The sequence below is a fragment of the Octopus bimaculoides genome, chromosome 6 (assembly GCF_046866305.1).
Source record: "Octopus bimaculoides isolate indiv1 chromosome 6, ASM4686630v1, whole genome shotgun sequence".
NCBI classification, from domain to species: domain Eukaryota; kingdom Metazoa; phylum Mollusca; class Cephalopoda; order Octopoda; family Octopodidae; genus Octopus; species Octopus bimaculoides.
Window position 1 is genome coordinate 45,267,695 of NC_142933.1, and position 22,500 is coordinate 45,290,194.

Consider the following 22,500-nt stretch of genomic DNA (forward strand, 5'->3'; position numbering starts at 1 on the left):
CAATACATAGTAAACATGCACACACACACACGTATCTACATAAACACACACACACATAGAAACAATTTAATATAGATGCAACAGAACCATGCAAAAATATAAATCTAGTATGTATATGCATTACATAACAAATGTGTGTGTGTGTGTGCATGTGTGTGTGTGCATGTGTGTGTGTATGTGCATGTGTGTGTGTGCATGTGTGTGTGTGTGCATGTGTGTGTGTGTGCATGTGTGTGTGTGCATGTGTGTGTGTATGTGCATGTGTGTGTGTGTGCATGTGTGTGTGTGTGCATGTGTGTGTGTGTAGTTAAGCATGCTTATGTGTGTGTGTTAGCAAGAGAGTTGGATAGATTACATGTGTTTTCATATGACATTATGGTCGCCTGTATGTGTGTTAAATCAGATTATTTTTTTACATAAATTTATAAACAAATAGTTATATTTACATTTTACATATGTGAGTCTTTGACTGAGTGTGAACTTTTCAAAACAATTGTGTTTTTAAGGTCAATGGTATTGTTTGCTTTCTTGGAACCCATGTTTTCTGGTCTTACTGTCTTCACTAGATTTAATGTTGCTGGTGCCAGAGATGGTGCTGGTGGTGATGGTGGTAAAGTTTTGAGGAATGGTTATTATGATGTTAGCAGCGGTGGTGACAAGCTGGCACAGACAGGAATATGCTGTTCCAAAGTATTTAAGCAGAGCCTTCTCAAAACATTACACTGAGAAACTTCATTGTGAGAAAGAGAAAGTGAATATGTTTGTGTATTTGTGTGTGTGTATGTGTGTGTGTAAGAGAGAGAGAGAGAAAAAGAGAAAGAAAAGGGCAGGAGAGAAGATAGAGAGAGGAGCAGAGAGAGAGAGAGAGTCACTAAGACAAAGTTTTCTTGCCACTAGCAGCTAGTCTGGGTATATGCTTCCTTCATCTGTGTCATAGATATATCCTGATAGTCTTGCAAAAAAAAAAAAACCACACACACACACATACACCCGCCAAAAGCAAGAACCCCTCCCCCCACCTCCCACTCTCACATTATCACTCATATCTCTACTCTCCACCCTGCAAGCACTATATTTGGATTCCTTGTCCACCTTAAGCTGTTACTAATGATAAATAAGGAACTTTTGTCCCATATATGTATGTATGTATGTAAGCATGTATGTATGTATGTATGTCTGTGTGTATGTATGTATGTATGTGTGTGTGTGTATGTATGTGCAAGCTTCTCTGTTCTGTGAGAGGATGTAAGGTTCTACCAAGACAGGCAGACAGGAACAAATATATATATAAATACGTATATGTATTCAGAGTTACAGAAATTGATTTATACGTTATACATTCCTATATATACAATACATAAGAATATACATTCACATAAATATGCATGCATATACATACAAACATGCATACATGTGTGTCGGTGTGTGTGTGTGTGTGTGTGTGTTAAATTACATTTTTATTGTTTTTCTTTTTTATTACTAAACCTTTTAACAAAGTGTCTTAGTCCAACCCATGCCAGTGTGGAAAACGAATGTTTGATGATGATGACGATGATGATGACGACGATTACAACAACAACAATAATGATTACGGTGATGTTTCTACCTGAGCTCCATGCCCAGAACATTAAAACGCACACACATCAAATGTAGACAGACTGATTGAAAAGTGCTTAAATAAATATATATATATATATATATATATATATATATATATATATATATATATATAGTCAATATATACATATATATATATATATATGAATTGAAGATTTTACTTGGAAATGGTAAATGTGTAAATACAATACCAACATTACATCACCACTACTGTCAGCTGATTGAGAAACGTGGTCCCTCTCTTGAGACATTTCTTAATTTCCACTTGAAATCTTTCATCTTCAACTAAAAAGGGGTTCTATACTTTGCAATACGCCATCAGTTGTAAACAATCAGTGCCTTTGTTTCTTTTCACTCCGGAAGTGTTTGGGTGTGGTGAGCTTCATGGTTGAAAAATTGAAAAAGAAACTCCTCTAAACAACGCCTAAAGTAATGCCATCTGTGAATAATACATTTGTAAACAGTCTAATACTTAGCTGATGGCCTACTTTTTATTTTGGCTGACCAATCTATTTTTAGCTTCACTGAGTTTTTAACAAGGGGGTTTTCCAATTCCTGCTGTCTTATATACTCTTTTACTTGTTTCAGTCATTTGACTGCGGCCATGCTGGAGCACCGCCTTTAGTCGAGCAAATCGACCCCAGGACTTATTCTTTGGAAGCCTAGTACTTATTCTATCGGTCTCTTTTGCCGAACCGCTAAGTTACAGGGATGTAAACACACCAGCATCAGTTGTCAAGCGATGTTGGGGGGACAAACACACACACACAAAAACACACATATATATACATATACATATATACGACAGGCTTCTTTCAGTTTCCGTCTGCCAAATCCACTCACAAGGCTTTAGTCGGTTCGAGGCTATAGTAGAAGACACTTGCCGAAGGTGCCACGCAGTGGGAATGAACCCGGAACCATGTGGTTGGTAAGCAAGCTATTTACCACACAGCCACTCCTCTTTTACTTGTTTCACACATTGGACTATGCACATTCCGGGGCATATTCTTGAAGGGTTTATTGAAACAAATCAAGCTCAGTAGTTATTTTCCAGCCTAGTACTTACTTATTCTATGAATTTCTGTTTTGCTGAACTGCTAAGTTACAAGGAATTAAACACACCAACACCAGTTATCAAGTGGTAGTGGGGGGAGATAAATACATGCACAAAGACACACATACACATGTTTACATACACACACACACATGTACACATGCATATATGAATAAATGTAATAGTGTGGTTGGATAATGTGATGCATGCAAGTGTATACATTGTGAAGTTTTGGGATGCATTAAGGTTTTAACCAGTCACATAACTGCTAAAATGTTCATTACAAATGAGGTCTTATTACTTTATGGTTATATTGTAGTAAATGTGGAGTACATACATTGGTCAAACTACTCAAGCTTTATATCACTGTCTCAATGGTCATAGGCAGGCAGCTAAGTAAGTTAGCTAGGTTTCAGTATATTTATGAATGTTTCCAGAAACATGATGAAGGATTCAAGTGGTGATGGATACAGATAATTGATCAGGTGTCAGGTAAAGCTAACTCAACTGAGCAAACACTGTGGGAAAGAGAACATTTTGAGGTTAGGACACTGAAGTTTATAGCTTTTGGGCTTAAATGATAAGGTTAAGAGGGCTGAAATAATGTTATGTAGTGAAAAGGGAAATACTGTTCATTTTTTTTTTTACAGCTAATTGTAAGAAAGCAACATAGCCATGGTAAGAGAATGAATGATAGTAAAAAAATGTGTAAAGATTTACAGATAATGTAGAAGGGGCCTAATGGATTCTATACAAAAGGGAAGTTGTATGAATGCTATGTTTTGCTGAGATTGTATTCATTTAGAATATTTGAAAGATTAAAAAGCATATGTGTTAATAACATTATAGTTGCTCATTTTTTTAATTAATGGTTTTTGCAGTCATCTATTTAATGATGTAAAGGATTAGGCCAAAAAGGTTTAGAAAAAATTTATAACAGTGCCTTTCGTTGATGAATCTATAGTTAATATGCAATTAAACACAATTTTTAAGAATAAGAATATACAGAGTCATCTACAAGTTCAAGAATTGAAATTAATGTGTTAGTCATTCATATCAACCAATGGATCGATAGGAAATCATCATCCTTTAATGACTGCTTTCCATACTGGCATGGGTTAGATGGCTTGACAGGAGCTGATAAGCCGGAGAGCTGCACCAGGTTCCAATCTGATTTGGCATGGCTTCTACAGCTGGATGCCCTTCCTACAACGACCACGACTATGATTCACAGGTACCATTTACATGGCCCCAGCAACAACTATGATTACAATGCATGGGTGCCATTCACATGTCAATGGCACTTAATTAAAATAAATGCATATCTAGGCTAGACATGGAAAATTTCAAAGAGATTTGTCTAAGTTCATATGACTGTCAAACTCCTGGTTTTTGCAATGAAGAATAAGGGCATGTTTATGCAGAGGACTTAAATGTAATTCATAATAAGAAATTAAGGACTTACGCATGTTGATGATGAAAGCAACAAAATATATGGAATCTGAAATAGTTGTAAGTTTTAAATTACATGTTTTGTTCTAAGAATCAGTAGGAAGTTTTGTGGATAAAACTTAGTGTTAAATACTAGATTTTTATTTTGAAGAACAGAAATCGAAGGTAACTAACATCATTAATAGAAAGATTAAAGAGTTGGCACTTAATGGCATAAAAGATTCAGTCTTTAATAAATAGAATTTAGAGACAATACCTAAGTGAGTTGAATAAAAAACAATAAAGTGCTGGTGAACAGTAATTTTGTAACTGTGAGTAAAATATCTTATGTGAAAGTATTGGCCAAGGAATTGGAATAACAGTGGCCAAGGAATTGGAATAACACATTTGATAGTAAAAAAATATCAGGTACTGAAGAGATCAAGACAAAGAGAGATTAACCCTTAAAAGGCAGGAAAGGATAACATGAATGTGTGTACTAAATGGGCTAAAGACAAAAACAAATACCTCTTTTTCCTTAGGGTAATTTTTATTCTTTATTTCACTTTAAATAAATACAAAAATACTATAATAAATGTTAAGCCCTCACACAAATAAAATTTACAATCTCATTATTTAACAGTGCCATAAAATATTGGTTTCAAATTTTAGCACTAGGCCAGCAAATTCTGAGGAGTGGTTAAGTCGATTACTTCAATCCCAGTGTTTCACTGATACTTACTTTATTGACCCTGAAAGGATGAAAGGCAAAGTCAACCTCAGCAAAATTTGAACTTAGAATGCAAAGACAGATCAAATGCTGCTAAGCATTTTGCCCAGTGTAGTAACAATTCCGCCAGCTCACCACCTTAGTGCCATAAAATATTCACTTTTCTTTTCATTTAGTGTGAGCATAAAATCATTTGAGATTCCCACATTGTTATTGTCAAATGAATGTACAAATGAATGTGAAATGAATGTACAAATGGACAAAAATTGGAGTACTTTCTCCACTCAAAGCTAGTTCAAGCATCATTATCATCAATCTACGACATCTGATAAGAAAGTCAGAAAAAAACTTTTTCATTACTGCATAAATCTTCCATTTGCGATTTGATTTATCCCATTGATTGAGGCTACATGTACTTAGACACCTTTGACAAAGTAAATGCTTAACTGATGACATCTGCTGTTCTCTAATGAAATACCAACTGAAGATGTCCACCATTTAAGGGTTAAATGTTAAAACTGAAGAGCTGAATGGTAATTATATCAAAGAAAAGAACTGTTGTATTCTAAAATATTTTTTGAACCAAGTTACACAAAGATACCTTATAAAAGCTGAAGTAAAGAAAAGTAAATAGACAAATAGCAACTTCAGTAAACAAAGCATTAAGTGTTACTAGAGCATCTTTATTAACTACTGTGAAGCTAGTTACTAAAATATCAGGGTTTGTTTATTATGGAATTTGGAATATTTTAGGAAAACTTAAGGATATGAAAGTAATTAGGACAATGTATAGGCATAGGAGTGGCTGTGTGGTAAGTAGCTTGCTTACCAACCACATGGTTCTGGGTTCAGTCCCACTGTGTGGCATCCTGGGCAAGTGTCTTCTACTATAGCCTCAGGCCGACCAAAGCCTTGTGAGTGGATTTGGTAGACGGAAACTGAAAAGAAGCCCATCGTATATATGTATATATATATGTATATATATATATATGTGTGTGTGTGTGTGTGTGTGTGTGTGTGTGTTTGTGTGTTTGTGTGCATGTGTTTGTCCCCCCAACATCGCTTGACAACCGATGCTGATGTGCTTACGTCCCCGTAACTTAGTGGTTCAGCAAAAGAAACCGATAGAATAAGTACTAGGCCTCCAAAGAATAAGTCCTAGGGTCGATTTGCTCGACTAAAGGCGGTGCTCCAGCATGGCCACAGTCAAAAGACTGAAACAAGTAAAAGAGTAAAAGAGTAATGCATGCATATAACTTTTCTATTTAGATTTAAAAACTTGTAGAGGAGAGAATATTTAAATTAATAGATCTAATGTGCAGAGGTAAATTTAAATATATTTTGGTTAAGAACGAAGGGTATTTATTCACCATTTGCTATGTTAGAAGCGACAAATCTCATCTAACCACATGGCTAGCTGTGAGTACACATCATTGATAAGACCCAGAATGATAAGACCCAAACACTTCAGTGATAGGCCAAATGAATCTGGTACTCTCATTACCTGCTGCTGGAATGATTTCTCATCTCCCACTAATATATTGTTTTTAAACATAGAACTTCCATTAGAGATGTTATCACAGATGAATACCACAATTATTTGTCTCCCAACAATGTATATACATTAAGTATGATACATAGATGGCTATTTTAATTTGATACTACTTTGCTTCAATTGCATAAACTGAATTTTTATTCAGCCAGGCAAACTATTCACAGTACCAGTGAATGCTTTATTCTCTGCTTCTTATATTGGTGACAGCAGCAAATCTCAACTGGGTATGTGGTTGGCAGTGAGAATGTATTATTGACAAGGCCCAACTAGGCTAAAACGTATCTAATGTTCTCGTCAGTCACTACTTGGATAACTTTTCATCACCATCCAACGTAAATAGTAGATTTTAAACACAGGGTACTTCATAAGAGATGGTAACTCAAATGAACACTTCAATAACTTGCCTGTCAACGAAGTATATTGGATATATATGAGAGTGTGTGCATGTGTACCATCATCGTTTAACATCCATTTTCCATAATGTATATATATATATATATGTATACAGATAGATAGAGAGAGAGAGAGAGGGGGGGAGAGAGAAAGAGAAAGAGACAGTATTCATAGATGATATGGAAGAACTGATTCACACTATACTTGTCTAATCTATAAGTGGAGCTGTCAAAATATGCAATTAATTCTAATTGTTGTCTTGTTCATTAAAAACACTATGGTCTCTAAGTGGCTTTCTCAATGATTTTATTGTAAAATGAAATATATATATATATATATATATATATAAATTCTCAAAGAAATAAATATCATTTGTCCTCTATGTCCAGTCGATATTGTAATAAAAATATTTTATTTTTTACTAATTATCATGTGTGTTATTTTAATGTCAATATGGATGTGTTTTTAACTCTTCTTCTACTTCGTTAAATACATATGTACATACATACATCTATCATCATCATCATCATCATCATCATTTAGCGTCTGCTTTCCATGCTGGCTTGGGTTAGATTGCTTGACTGGAACTGGTAAGCTGGAGAGCTGCATCAAGTTCCAGACTGATTTGGCATGGTTTCTACAGCTTGATGCCCTTCCTAACACCAACCACTCCAAGAGTGTAATGGATGCTTTTTATGTGCCACCAGCACCGGTGCTTTTATGTGCCACCAGCACGAGTGTTGGTCACGTGACACCAGCATCTACCACAAATCTTGACAAATCTTCTCAAACACAGTATATTGCCAAAGATTTCAATCACTTGTCATCACCTCTGTGAGGCTTAATGTTCGAAGATCATGTTTCACCACCTCGTCCCATGTCTTTTTGGGTCTACCACTTCCACAGGTTTCCTCCACAGTTAGAGATAGATCAGCACATACAAACATATATGTGCATGCATGTATTTAAGAGATCATACCGAGTCAGAAAACTACTGAAAGATAGAATATTATTTATAAGCTATGAAAGAACCCATTAACAACGTTTAGTCATTTGGTTTCCAAGAAAGAGCAAAAAAGTTTTAAAAAAAGATTTTATAAGTTGTTGGTGACTACATTGAATGCCTTTTGCTTGTTTCAGTCATTGGACTGCAGCCATACTGGAGCACTGCCTTGAAGGGTTTAGTCAAACATATCAATCTATGAGTGCTTATTTGTAAGCCTGGGACCTATTTTATCAGTTTCTTTTTGCAGAACCAGTATGTTATGAGGATTGAACAAACCAATACCAGTTGTCAAGCAGTGGTGAAGGACAAACATAATGCAAACACAAAGTCATTCACACACACATCTGTTTGTCTGTCTGTCTGTCTGTCTGTCTGTTCATCCATCTGCCCTTATGCATGTATGTATGTATGTATGTATGTGTGTATGTATGTGTGTAGGTATGTATGTATGTATGTATGTATGCATGTATGTATGATGTATGTATGCATGTATGTATGATGTATGTATGCGTGTCTGTATGCATGTGTGTGTATGTGTGCATGTGTGTATGTATGTGTGTAGGTATGCATGTATGTATGATGTATGTATGCATGTGTGTTGTGTGTGTGTGTGTGTGTGTGTGTGTGTGTGTGTGTGTGTGTGTGTGTGTGTGTGTATCAGGAACATGCTACCTAAGTAGGCAAGGTTTGCAGTGCCTATCTTGAATAAAATAGATCAATAGCAACATTTTCCTTGTATGGCAAAATATGCACCTAATTCAATGAAATTATGAAGGTTACTCTGATTACTATGCAAAAATGCAAAATATTTTATTTTTTTGTAGATTAGGTAGGCATAATTCACCCCTGCCTTTCAATCTCAGGATTTAAGCTATGCAGAGGACTGCTGTAGTACACGTGGTGTGTACATTCCTACAACAACATTTTTTTTATGCGCTATAAAGGCAGAAGTAAATCTGCCTTCAACTCAGTTGCACATCTGTGTTCTGTTTATTTTTTGTGTATTTTACTACATAATGGTCACCAACTGCTTTCTCTGAGTAATTACTGATGGCACATGCCTGGTATGTATGTATGTATGTATGTATGTAAGTGTGTATGTATATGACAGGCTTCTTTCAGTTTCTGTCACAAGGATTTGGTCAACCTGAAGATATTGTTGAAAACAATGGCCCAAGGTGAAGTACAGTGCAGTGGGATTGAAACCATGACTTCATGGTTGGGAAGCAAGCTTCTCAACCGCACAGCCATGCATTTATATTTAAATCCATTTTCTCAGTGTCTATCACTCTGAAAATTGATCCACTTCAATTTCAAACTCTCAAAGATGGCTTCAAATAAAAAAAAATTAATTACTTTTCCTATTCTTTATATATATATATATATATATATATATATATATATATATATATATATATATATATATATTTATTTATTTATTTATATGTGTGTGTGTGTGTGTGTGTGTGTGTGTATAAAACAATATATTCTCTTTCAATGCTAATCAAATTCACCATTAGAAACAAAAAAAAAAACTTGAATAACTCAACATTAAATTGGTTAAAAGACTGGAAATTTGTTAGTTCAACCAAATAAACAAAACAAAAAGTATGAAATTCCATTTACACATACATTCACACTGTACACTATATATCAATATATAGATATATATATGTTTGTGTGTGTGTGTGTGTGTGTGTGTGAGTGTGTGTGTATGAGTGCATATGTATGCATATGTGTGTGTATATATATATATATATATATATATATCTGAGAGTGTGTGTGTGTGTGCGTGTGTGTATACCAGTGCAGTCCCATGGGCATCTTTTGACATTTTCTTTTGGAAGGGTTTTTTTAAAACTAATATTTAAGCACTATTATTTATAGGTTTGGCTTTGAGTTTCACCATTCTAAAAAAAAAAAAATCAGGTTCTTTCGAGGTTCATAAATATTTATGACATCAACTATATATATATACACACACACACACACACACACACATATAGATCAGGGTCGCCAACTATTTCAACCATCAGGCTATGGATCATTTGGTACCAGGCTACACAATACGAATAAATTTTAAAATTTTGTTTCTATTTTATTGGCTGTTGCAGTCAGTAGGGTGCATTTGCATTATATATGCATTATATATGTAATAATTAAATTATGCACATGATTCCCCAGGCTGTGCAAAGAATTGTCTTGCATGAAACCAACCAGTTTGTGGTGCAAGGAAAAGAAAAAATTGGGGACCACCGCTATAGATGACTTGCAGGCTAGAATATTTAATGTGATTCACTGAATTATTGAAAATCAGCTGCAAAAATTATTTCTTGGACTTCAGAATCCTATAATGGTTTGCATATGTAATAATGTTGGGTATGCTGGAAATTAACCACCTCAAGAATAAATCTATTTAAAAATGTAATAATTTCATTCACTTCTCATTTATTCAGATAATTCTGTCAATATAAAACTAAAGTTATACAAATTTAAAACTGCAAAAATACTTTATATTAACTCTCTCTTTCTCTTTCTCTCTCTCTCTCTCTCTCTCTCTCTCTCTCTCTCTCTCTATCTATATATATATATATATATATATATATATATATATATATATATATATATATACATACACACACACACGTACAAACACATTCACAGAGACACATATGCGAATATTAATATTTACACATGTATGGTAGACTTTCTTTTCAAATATATAAAAATTGAATTTAAATAGATGTTTTAAGAGGAAAATTGTATTTTGGTCAACTTATTATTTACTTGTTGAATTAAGAGAGAAATTGGGAACCTTTGGCTCTCTCATAAACAATGATTTCCATTTACTAAACAAGATTCCTCAACACTCTGCAATTTTTGTTTATGACAAAGTGATTTTTATGTCTAATAATGCAGGGGGAAAAAAATCAATGTTTGAAATATTGTTAAGAAAAAAAAATACTATCCTCATATTTTTTTTTCCCTATGATAATAAAATATCACCTCACTAAAAAATATCAAAATCTTGATTTTAAGCCAGAATTCTTTCTATTCTGCTGCATTTCCAGAGTAACAGGAATGGTAAGATAATCAATGGGAATCGATGAAGAACCACTTAAATGTTTTCATTTTATACCCAACTCAGCCAATAGGTCTTGTTTGTTTACTTTTAAATTAAAATCCAAAACGAATAAACTAATAATAATAATAATAATAATAATAATAATAATAACACCTACATGAACTTCTAACTTGTTGTCTCTTGAGGTCTCTGGGTGAGACTTGGATCCAACTTGTACAAAAGCAAAACAAAAGTCAAACATAAAATAATAATAATAATAATAATCTTTTCTATTATAGGCACAAGGCCTGACATTTTGGAGAAGTGGATAGAATAGGTACTAGTGCTCAACTGGTATCTATTTTATCAAACCCAGAAAGATGAAAAACAAAACTGACTTTGGTGGAATTTAAATTCAGAACATATGAACATATGACAGATGAAACGTCACTAATCATTTTGTCCATTGTGCAAACAATTCTGTCAGCTCACCACCTTAATAATAATAATAATCTTTTCTACTATAGGCACAAGGCCTGAAATTTGGGGAGGAGGTAAGTCGATTGCATTGACCCCAGTGCATAACTAGTGTTTACTTAATCAACCCTGAAAGGATGAAAGGCAAAGTTGACCTCAGTAGAATTTGATTTTAGAACCTAAATATGGACAAAAGCCACTAACCATTTTGCCCGGCATACTAACACTTCTACCAGCTCGAATGATAATAATAATTTCAAATTTTGGCACAAAGCCAACAGTTTTGGGTGACAGGGTAAGTCAATTACATCAACCCCCAGTGCTCAGCTGATAGTTATTTTATTAACCCTGGAAGGATGAATGGCAAAGTTGACCTTGGCGGATGAAATGCCACTAAGTATTGTGCCCAGCGAGGTAACAAATCTAATGATACAGTTTCTGATTAAGGAAAAAGAACGGCAATTTTAAGGGGAAGAGGCCACTCAATTGCATCAACTCAGCTACCTGAATGGTATTTTATTTTATCGACTCCAGAAGGTTGAATGGCAACAGTGACCTAGATGGAATTTGGACTCAGAATGTAAAGACCCACAACAAATAATGCTACTTGTGGTACCACAAGGTTACAGACTTGAAGTAAATCAATTTCAATAAATAACTGGTATTGACCCCAGAGGGATGAAAGTCAAAGTTGATAGAATTTCAACTGAGAATGTCAAGAAACAACTAAAGACTGTAAAGAATTTATTCCAGTAATTCCCACCCCTCTCACAGGCATGCACACACACAAACACACACACACACACACACAGGTGTTACAGAGTTTTCCTATATAGCAGATTATAACAGCAGGATATGTCAACTGATACTGACAGAAAGATTAAGGATAATCAACCAAATAATGTTATCAAAGATAACAGGAAAAAAAAAACAAACAAACAAACAAATGTCTCATACACCCACAGAAGAATGGTGAAAAGCTAATACTAATGTACATTATGCATAACTGGCTTTTAATTAACATTGATTATCAGATCACTTCATTTACATTGTTAAAGTTTTAAAAACAGGCAGGAAATATCATCCAATACTATCTATCCAGTCTGTCACTCTCTGTAACTCTAAAGCTTCATGCTAATGTAAACATTCACTATGGGTTGTGAAGGCCAACATGAGGTTAAACAGCAACAGCACTTAAGCCTCATACATTACAGTAAATTTCAAGCCATTACATTAAGAATAATTATCTTCATGTATCAACAGCCATAACATATTTTAGCAATACATGGTAAATGTGAATGTTATTCTCAAACCCAGATATTAGACTAAGAAATGATTTCTGTAAAGAAAGATGAAACCTAAACTTCTTTTTTTAGCAAAGAGGAAATAGGAAATTGGAATGCTTGATCTTTTCTCAAGAGTATTAAACCATGTAGGAGGAAGGAAGCAATTCCATTTGGGGATTGAAAACATGTGCAAAATTAATTTGTCAAGGCATGTCTGTCAAAGTGTACCTACTAACCAGCATTTTGACATTTAATAATATTATTCTAGAGATTAAGGAAGGACTTTGTATATATACAGTGTGATACATGCAGATGATTTCTTGATCAGAATCAAACTTAGAGAAGATCACAGCAAAGCTGAGGCAAAACACTTCAGAGGAACATTCTGGATATTAAATACATGTATGGTAAGGTCTTATATATGTAAACCTAGATGACCTGAGATTATCCATGGAATTAAAAGCCAAAAGCTCCCAACAGAGATTACAGAGATGTCTAAAATTATTAGAGAAAAAAACTTCATCATTAGAACATGGGTGAGGTTTGTTAACTTCATTACTTATATTTCAGATCTCAGAATGTATTAGAGATAATATGATAGAGTACAAGTCACATAGTATAGTGGAGGTCACAGAGAATTGTATAAGTTATGGGGAACATTAAAGGTCACATAGTAGAATACAGTTCATAGAGGGCAGTACAGGTTGCAATGAATGCTAAAGGTCACTGGAAACAGAAAAGGCCACAGACAACAAAGAGGTCACAGACTACAAGTCACATAGAAAAATACAGAGTCTAGAGAACAATTGAGGTCACAGTAGAGAAAAGTAGAGCTCACAAAAAGTATTGGAAATCACATAGAAGAGCACAGGTTACACAAGAATAGTAGAGGTCACAAAGTACAGTACAGATCATATAAAATAGTAGAGATCACAGAAAATTAGATGTCACACACTGCAGTGCTGCAAATTATACAGTAGAGTACATACCACAGAAAACAATATAGAGCATTAGAGGTCAGATAGTACAGTGCAGGGCACAGTGAACAGTAAAGCTTATATTATTACAAGTCACCAAGGGAGGCTCAGTGTGATCATTAAAATAACTATAAATGGCAGCAAGATTTTCATCAAAGTATGACTCTACTGTCTTTATTATAAGAACACATGGAATAGTGCAGTCCTAGATATACAATGTACCAAGAGAAAGAAGTAGAGCTCATCACTGGAATATCTTTGATCAAAGATCTGCTCAGTCTGGACTGAAGTGACTTGTTAAACAACAGCACCAATGAACATTATTACTTCCTAGTGTTAACCATTCTCAATAAATCTAGTTTCATTTTCATTGTTAGAAAATTAAACTGTACAGCTTGTGATTTGTTAATCACTGCTTTTCTATATCCGTACAGATTAAATTTGTCTAGTCGCAGTTGCTGGTGGACACTTGCTACTGGCAATGCTCAGAGGAACAGAAATCTAGATTTTACAATTCCATCACCACTGCTAGATGCTGTTTGTCAACTACAGATATACTCCACATTACATATCTATATTAGTTGAATTCTGGAGATGAATGCAACAATTTTCCAGCTTTCTACAATATATTCACATTAAGATATACAGAATGCTATATCATAGCCATTTTTATTATTGTATTTCTTGGAAGAATTATGAAACATGAAGAACAATGGTAGAATGAAAACCATATTTGAAGAGTCATGTTGAAGTGGTATTAAGTAGTAAACCAATCTATGTAGTCCTTCATCATATTTTACTATGATAGATTATTAAAGACAGTTGTCAACTTCCATTTACTAAACACACACTACAATTCTTGTTAGAAAGCTCTTCCTTAAGAATTGCAGACAAATGTCAGATCTAATGTTCTTAGCCATAATTTTTCTTTCTGATCTTATCGATGCCAATGCACAATTGCTTCAGTCTCCTATACAAGCAGTTTCCCAAACAGATTCTTGCAATGTTATTGGCAGTTTCTAAAGTATTTATCTGCTACAGCTCTAACCTTTAATGATATAATAATTAACTAAATTATTAGAAAAAATATAAATTAACATTATTGCTACGGGAGACCATATAAGTCATGATCTTTATGAATAGTTGATTAGGAATTTGGAAAGAGTATGGAAATAACTAAACCAACTTGAAATGAAGCGCTAGTGTTGTTATCGATAAACATGCGTGGGAATATGAACACATATGTGTGCATGCATATGTGCATGTCTGTGTTTACAATTATCAAACTGTGTTTGTGTGTGTGTGTGCGTGTGTGTGTGTAAGTGTGTGGGCGTGCATGCGTGTGTGTGTTTGCGAACAAAAGTCTGAATTCATTTATACACACATGAATCATTGAAGGTCTCACAGCATGGCATGGCACTTTGGGCAATGGGCATGTGTCTTCTACTGTAACCCCAGGCTGCCCAAAGCCTTATGATTGGATTTGGTAGATGGAAACTGAAATAAGCTTGTCATATATATATATATATATATATATGTATAAATATATCCACGTGCGTGTGTGTGTGTGTGTGTGTGTGTGTGTGTGTGTGTGTGTGTGTGTGTGTGTGTGTGAGTGAGTGAGTGAGTGAGTGAGATAGAGGATAGAGGGAGAGAACAGAGAGCAACTCTGCTTCATACAACAGTGTTATAAATTATTGTTCTGTCACCCACAGATTCCTTGGAGGAAACAGAAATTTTTCAATGCTCTTGGTAATTCTTCTTTGTCCAATCTAAGCTTTTTCTTTAACAACTTCTGTTTCATTTGTTCAATTCAGATCATCCAAGAATGAAAGAGGTCTTGTTTCTTGTTCTGCTATAAACGAATGCACAACACACAGAAAACACATCTATACACTTTTACTCTTTTACTTGTTTCAGTCATTTGACTGTGGCCATGCTGGAGCACCGCTTTTAGTCGAGCAAATCGACCCCAGGACTTATTCTTTTGTAAGCCTAGTACATATTCTATCGATCTATAGACATAAATGCACATCTATATACATACAAACACATTTATACAAAAACATTTTATCTTCTGTCTTTTACTTGTTTCAGTCATTAGATTGTGGCCATACTGGGGCACTGCCTTGAAGCATTTTAGTTGAACAGATCAACTCTGGAAATTTTTGTTTTTTGGGGGGGAATCTGATATTTATTCTATTGGTCTCTTTTGCTGAACTGCTAGGTTATGGAGATGTGAAAAAAACCAACGCTGGTTGCCAAGTAGCAGGGAAACCAGCACAAACACAAAGGCATGCACATACAAACACATATTCAGTTTCTATATTCGAAATTCACTGAAAGAGCATTGGTTGTCCTAGAGCTATTGTAGAAAACACTACCACAGGATGCCACACAGCAGGACTGAACCCAAAAGCCATATGGTTGCAAAGCAAGCTTCTTAATCACAAAGCCATGCCTGCACCTATACACAATGAATCCTTAGTCAGAAAGTCCAAATTCCAAAGATTTATGTAAACCAAAACCATTTTCAATGAGTATGTAGTTTCACTTTTCCATAAAGACAGGATTGTTTGGTGTCAAAATATGACATGACAACCCTTACAGCTGATCCATGCCTTTTAGTTTGCATTCCACCATTTCTTATGTATCAGTATTTCGATGAATCACATGTGCCACACTAATATTTCAGATTCCTCTTTGTTGGTTGATAGTTGGATATGTAAGTCTCAGGGTGCGGATACCCAAATCAACTAGTCAAAATTGGTGCTGCACTTCACTGGTATGAGTACATTTTATCACAAACACACACACACACACACACACAACGAATGAGTAAAAGCAAGAAAAAATGCACAAGAGGGACAAGATTTAACAAAGGTGTTCTTAGTATAACACTTAAAAGGAAATGGAAAGGTTCTTCGACATTTCGGATGCTAGTACTTCATCAGAAAGAAGGAAATGAATGAAAGGTAGTGAAAAGAAAATAAGAAGAAAAATGCTTAAGGGTTGGCTAAGAATGTGGTTCTAGAGGGAGAAGTTACGAAGAAAGGAAGTGGTGAAGTTTTGTGTGTATGTATAGGAGGATATCTGTGTAGGGAGACAGGCATAGGGGGAGGTAAGTGCACAGCATGGGGTGCAGGTGGGGTGAAAGGCTATGATAGCTAAGAAAGGTGATAGACAGGTAGATAGATACACTTGTTATATATTACACAACTGTTATATACATATGCATATGTGTAAGAGTTACATGTACTATCATCAACATATGTATGCACATGCACACTAGTCAACAAGGTGCTACTTTAGTGTTATCTAACATGAAAAAAATAGAAGCCAACTTTCTATCTAAGTTCACTCTACTTTCTTCAAAAATTAATATACAGGGTCAAAGAAGTCCTGAGAAAACAGACAAGATCATCACATGCAGAATATCAGTTAAACAATGAAGCGTTGGTTCACAGAAAAGCAACACAGACACTCCATGTGTTATTACATAATGATTGTACATTCATTGGTAATTATAGTGTAATCCCAACCACTCATTAGCCTTACTTGAGCAAGTTCTTCATATAACACACTAGCATACTAACAATAAAGGAACCACTTGACATATTATTATATATAGCAACAGGAAACTTGAATATAAAGTTGTATATAAACTTAGTATATCCACAATGAGTAATGGTGTTTGTTCAATCCAACCAGAGTTTGAAAGTTTCTTAATGGATATTCTGTTTTATAAACCGCCATGTTGTTGATTCCAACCAATATTCATAGAACTGTATTTCTTCATGTATTATGGCTTAGTCATAGACACAGACATGCATACACATACACATGCATCTCTGCATATACATACACACACATGGTAACAAACTATTTCAGATAATGTTTAGATGCCAAACAAGAAAGACAAAAAATTAAAATATCACAAAAATATGAATTTATATACTTTGAGACAATGTGAAATAATACTTTTTTTCTTTTTGGAATAGTCTCAAAGTAGATAAAGCTATGAATAACAGTATCTAAATATTGAGTTAAAATCACTAAATATTGGGTTAAAAAACACTAAATATTGGGTTAAAAATCACTAAATATTGGGTTAAAAAATGTTGAAAGTTGCAACATCAATTTGAAGGATTGCTTTGGTCCATTGGTAGAGTAGCTGTCATGTTTACAGGAGATATGGTTTTGTGTCCTTAAACTTTTTGTATCCAAAGGGATTTTTAACCCAATATTTACTATTATTTATAGCTTCATTTACTTCAAGATCCTCTGTTCAACAAAACAAAAAGGATCTCACATTCTCTTGAAGTTTATACATTCTTATGACATCAACAACATATAATTCTAAATGGTAAGAATAAAGGGTTGGAAATGAATACAAAATCACGAAATTAATGCGAAAAGCAGTTTGTTCAGTTTCCAAAGAATGAGACTTGATGAGAGAAGATAAGTTAACAAAGCATAGAAGCAAGACACAAGCAAATGGTAGCAGAAACATTCCTTGCTGGCCTGTAGTTTGTTTTATTTACAGTGTTTTGTAATGCCGGTATAGGTTCAGTACTTCTTCAAATTCACACATTTGTATAAATTCTTGAAGCTGGTGACAAAAAGGTACCACTCCTGCTTTGAAATTGAATAGTAAACATCCAACCTTGAAGTAGGAGTGAGACCTTTTTTGTCAAATCAGTGGATGGATCAGAGGAAATCATTGAGACTTGCTTGAAGATTCCAAAACCACAGAAGTGGTAAGGCTTGAAACTCTGATAGTAACCCAGCCTAGTATGGTATTTTTTTCTTCAGACACTGCTCTTCTTTGTAAAGAATTGAAACAATTGTTGTCATCATCATCATTACTGTTTGAATGTCCACATTTCCATGCTTGCATGGGTCCAAGAGAAAATTTTTTGAGGCAGCTTTTCTATGGCTGGATGCTCTTCCTGTTGCCAACCGTCACTTGTTTCCAAGCTTTTGATGGAAGATTGAAAGCAAACAACACAGCTTGCAGGACATTGATGCTTGTTTACAAACAGCACACAATACTAAGGCAAGGAGACAATAATGCAAAGACATGCACATACATACATATACATACATACATACATACAGACATACATACATACATACATACATACATATATATATATATTTATATATATATGTATATATATATATATATATATATATATATATATATATATACATACACACATATATATTAGATATGAGGAGTTTAGGTCAAGGTAACCCAAACTAATAGATATGCGTTCTGAGGGCTCCAATAGGTAATCCACCAAAATTCCAGTTAGAATAATGGCTGGAGTTGTGGTCATATGAATGTCTTGTTAAAAAAAAAACTGGCAGTTGGTAGCTTACATTTGAGCCAGTAGGTGTCAGTTTAAGTAGTGAGGAATGCAAACAATTAGTCAAGGCAGGACTATAGCATTTGAATTAATTTCATTCAATCTAAAAGCAGTATATATATATATGCATGTGTGTGTATATGTTTGTGTGTTTGTGCTTGTCTCCCCAACATTGCGTTTATGTCCCCGTAACTTAGTGGTTCAGCTAAAGAGACTGATAGAATAAGTACTAGGCTTACAAAGAATAAGTCCTGGGGTTGATTTGTTCAACTAAAGGCAGTGCTCCAGCATGGCCACAGTCAAATGACTGAAACAAGTAAAAGAACAAAAGAATAATAGAATATATATATATAAGTGAAAATAATCGAATTCCTTGATTTACATGTTCTTACCAAGATATATATCATTAATAAAGCAAAATAAAAACAGGATAGTCACTTTAATGTTGCTTCAGTGCAGGATTTGTTAAAATGGAAGCACAACCAGCATGAAGGCACTTGTTGATCCTGATGAACATTCTAAAATTGCAATAAAATAAGAAAAGAACGAAAACCAACACAGATTTCACATTAAAATATGATCTTTACTCTTTTACTCTTTTAATTGTTTCAGTCATTTGACTGCGGCCATGCTGGAGCACCGCCTTTAGTCGAGCAAATCAACCCCAGGACTTATTCTTTGTAAGCCTAGTACTTATTCTATCGGTCTCTTTTGCCGAACCGCTAAGTGACGGGGATATAAACACAGCAGCATCGGTTGTCAAGCAATGCTAGGAGGACAAACAAACACACACACACACACACACATATATATAGTTTACCATTTTGTCCTTGTTCTTTTGCCACGTCATGTACCCAGTTCTGTATCTATATGTACATGTAGATGAACGTATATACATACATGTACATATATATGCATATACTCATATTGTTTATATATATATATATATATATACATATATACGACAGGCTTCTTTCAGTTTCCGTCTACCAAATCCACTCACAAGGCTTTGATCGGCCCGAGGCTATAGTAGAAGACACTTGCCCAAGATGCCAAGCAGTGGGACTGAACCCGGAACCATGTGGTTGGTAAGCAAGCTACTTACTACACAGCCACTCCTGTGAAATTTTTGTGATTATCTATCATTAGTTTAGGTTTGGTATCTCTCAAAAAATAACGCCAGATTATTTTTCATAAGCTTTAAAATATTAAGTGCAACTTCACTGGAGAATTAAGGTGAAAGTACATAGTTTCTTGTCAACTCTTTTCTTTTAATATAACAGAGAATACTCATAAGTATAAAATAATGTAAGAATCACAATTTAGACTACTATAGGAATAAATACCTTACTTCAGACAGAAGTGTTTAGCTGGAACCAACATATCACACAAAGGACTAAGAATGGAAAAGTTTGGGGCCAAAAAAAGAATGCAGGTTAGAGACAAGAAACACACAAGTAGTTAGAAGTCTTGACTAGCCAATAAATATGAAAATATTAATAAAACTACATCAAATACATCCAGTGACCTTTCTGGTGCACTTACTTGAGGTAATATCATTAAATACTACTTTATTGACAAGATAATAGCTCTTTAGTAGAATATATTGATAGCTCAATGTCTCAATTTCATGCCCTGTAAGTGACAAAGAGCTTAACTTTTCCTCCTGCTGGACTTCAATAAGATATACTCGCTCTACGGTAAAGTGGTCACGTTGATTGGAGATAGATATGATCAATATTGTGTATATCTTACAAGGTTATTATTTTTTAAAGTAATATTTGTCTCTTTCCAACATCATTATTATCACTACCGCAACTGTTGCCAGCTTTTTATTGTAAGGTCTACACCAATTCTTATTGAAAATAGAAATGATACTTTCAAAAGATCTAGTAAAAAAAAAAACTTTATAACCAGTGAAAAAAAAAAAACTTTATAACCAGTCAAAAAAAAAAAAAAAGTGGTAAAATTGGAAAATATTATTCCTTGCAGCCTATATTAACTTTTTTATGTATATTTTCAATATATCATTTCTAGTTTATTTTTCTTCCTTCAAGAACATTTCTTCAAAAGCAATCAGATTTTGAATTTGCAAGTGCATTTTGGTATTTATAGAATATTCTCTGAGCATTGCCAAATGCTATCAACAAAAGTATAATAAACCAATATTGTGTGCACAATATGAGAAAGAATAAACAAAAACTATCCAAAAAAAAATATGGAGGAATTCTTTAGAGCAGAGAAATATATTTTTGATAATCTAAGTAGATATAAAAAAAAATTGGAAAAAAATAGACATATTTCACAATATTTCATTTTACCTGTTCGGCCCATTAAATGGAATGTGTGTTATACGGGGCTAAATTTATTAGTGTGGTACAGTCTGTTTGGAACTAAAGAAAATCAGCATCAGCAGTGACATTAAGTAGCAGTGGGCTTGAGTTCAATCTTATCTTAAATTTAGTCATGTTAATTTACAAACAGTCATCCCCTTTTCTGTATCAAATTGTTTATGTTACGTGAGAAACTAGTTGTTGGACACTTCTACCATACTCAATATTTATTCATTGGTACAGGCATGGCTGGGAGGTAAGAAACTGGCTTCCCAACCACATGGTTCCAAGTTCAGTCCCACTGTGTGGCACCTTAAGTAAGTGTCTTCTACTATAGCCTTGGGCCATCTAAAGCCTTGTAAGTAGATTTGGTAGAAAGAAGCCTGTTGTATATAAATATGTATATATTTGTGTGTTTGTGTCTGTGCTTGTCTCTCCAGCATCGCTTGACAGCCAATGCTGGTGGTTACATCCCTGTAACCTACTGGGTCAGCAAAAGAGACCAACAGAATAAGTATTAGGCTTACAAAGAATAAGTTCTGGGGGTCAATCTACATTATTTATATTATTTACATTATTTACATTTGACAAATATTTGTCCTCATCTTGTTTATTGTTAATACGTTTTCGCTGATATACCCTCCAGCCTTCATCAGGTGTCTTGGGAAAATTTCAAACTTGGGTTCTCATTCCTAAGGTAATTTTTAAATTTTGTTATTATTATTATTATTATTATTATTATTATTCAGGTCACTGCCTGGAATCAAACTCAGAATCTTAAGGTTAGTAGCCCGTCCCCTTAACCACTATGCCATATGCCCGTGGGCAATTATGGAGTGAATTTTTAGGGATTATAAAACCGCCAATAGAAGAGAATATGACCATTTCTGCATGTACTCCATCTCATGCAGCCATGTTAGGTTATAGAAAGGCAAAACATGCCACCCCTCAAAATAAGGGTAGAAGAACATCACAAAGTTGTGACATGAGGAGATATTGTTAAATCGTGTATAGCTGATCATGTATGGAAAAATGGAGACCACCTCCTCCTGTGGGATGAAGTTAGAATAACAGACAGAGAACACCACTGGAAAACACGAAAACTGAAAGAAGCATCACATATGCTAGGACACAACAACTTCCGAAGCAGACCAAGTGCAGATATGAATAGCATATGGGAACCGGTATTAAGGAAGGATAGA

General features: G+C 34.5%; 1 protein-coding gene across 11 annotated transcripts in view; it reads right to left on the reverse strand.

Annotated features, from left to right (window-relative positions):
• Positions 1-22,500, reverse strand: part of LOC106873829 (pleckstrin homology domain-containing family H member 2) — a 719,935-nt gene that overhangs the window by 442,449 nt on the left and 254,986 nt on the right. For 3 of the 11 annotated variants that reach the window (XM_089353808.1, XM_089353807.1, XM_089353810.1), the window contains one exon: positions 4,137-4,172. The exons of 4 other annotated variants lie outside the window; for them this stretch is intronic. In XM_089353808.1, the coding sequence (XP_089209934.1) occupies positions 4,137-4,172 (36 nt within the window). Of the gene's footprint in view, positions 1-446; positions 1,021-4,136; positions 4,173-22,500 lie in introns of those variants that run through there. 4 more of the 11 variants (XM_089353818.1, XM_089353816.1, XM_089353815.1 and 1 more) reach the window with 4 other exon arrangements.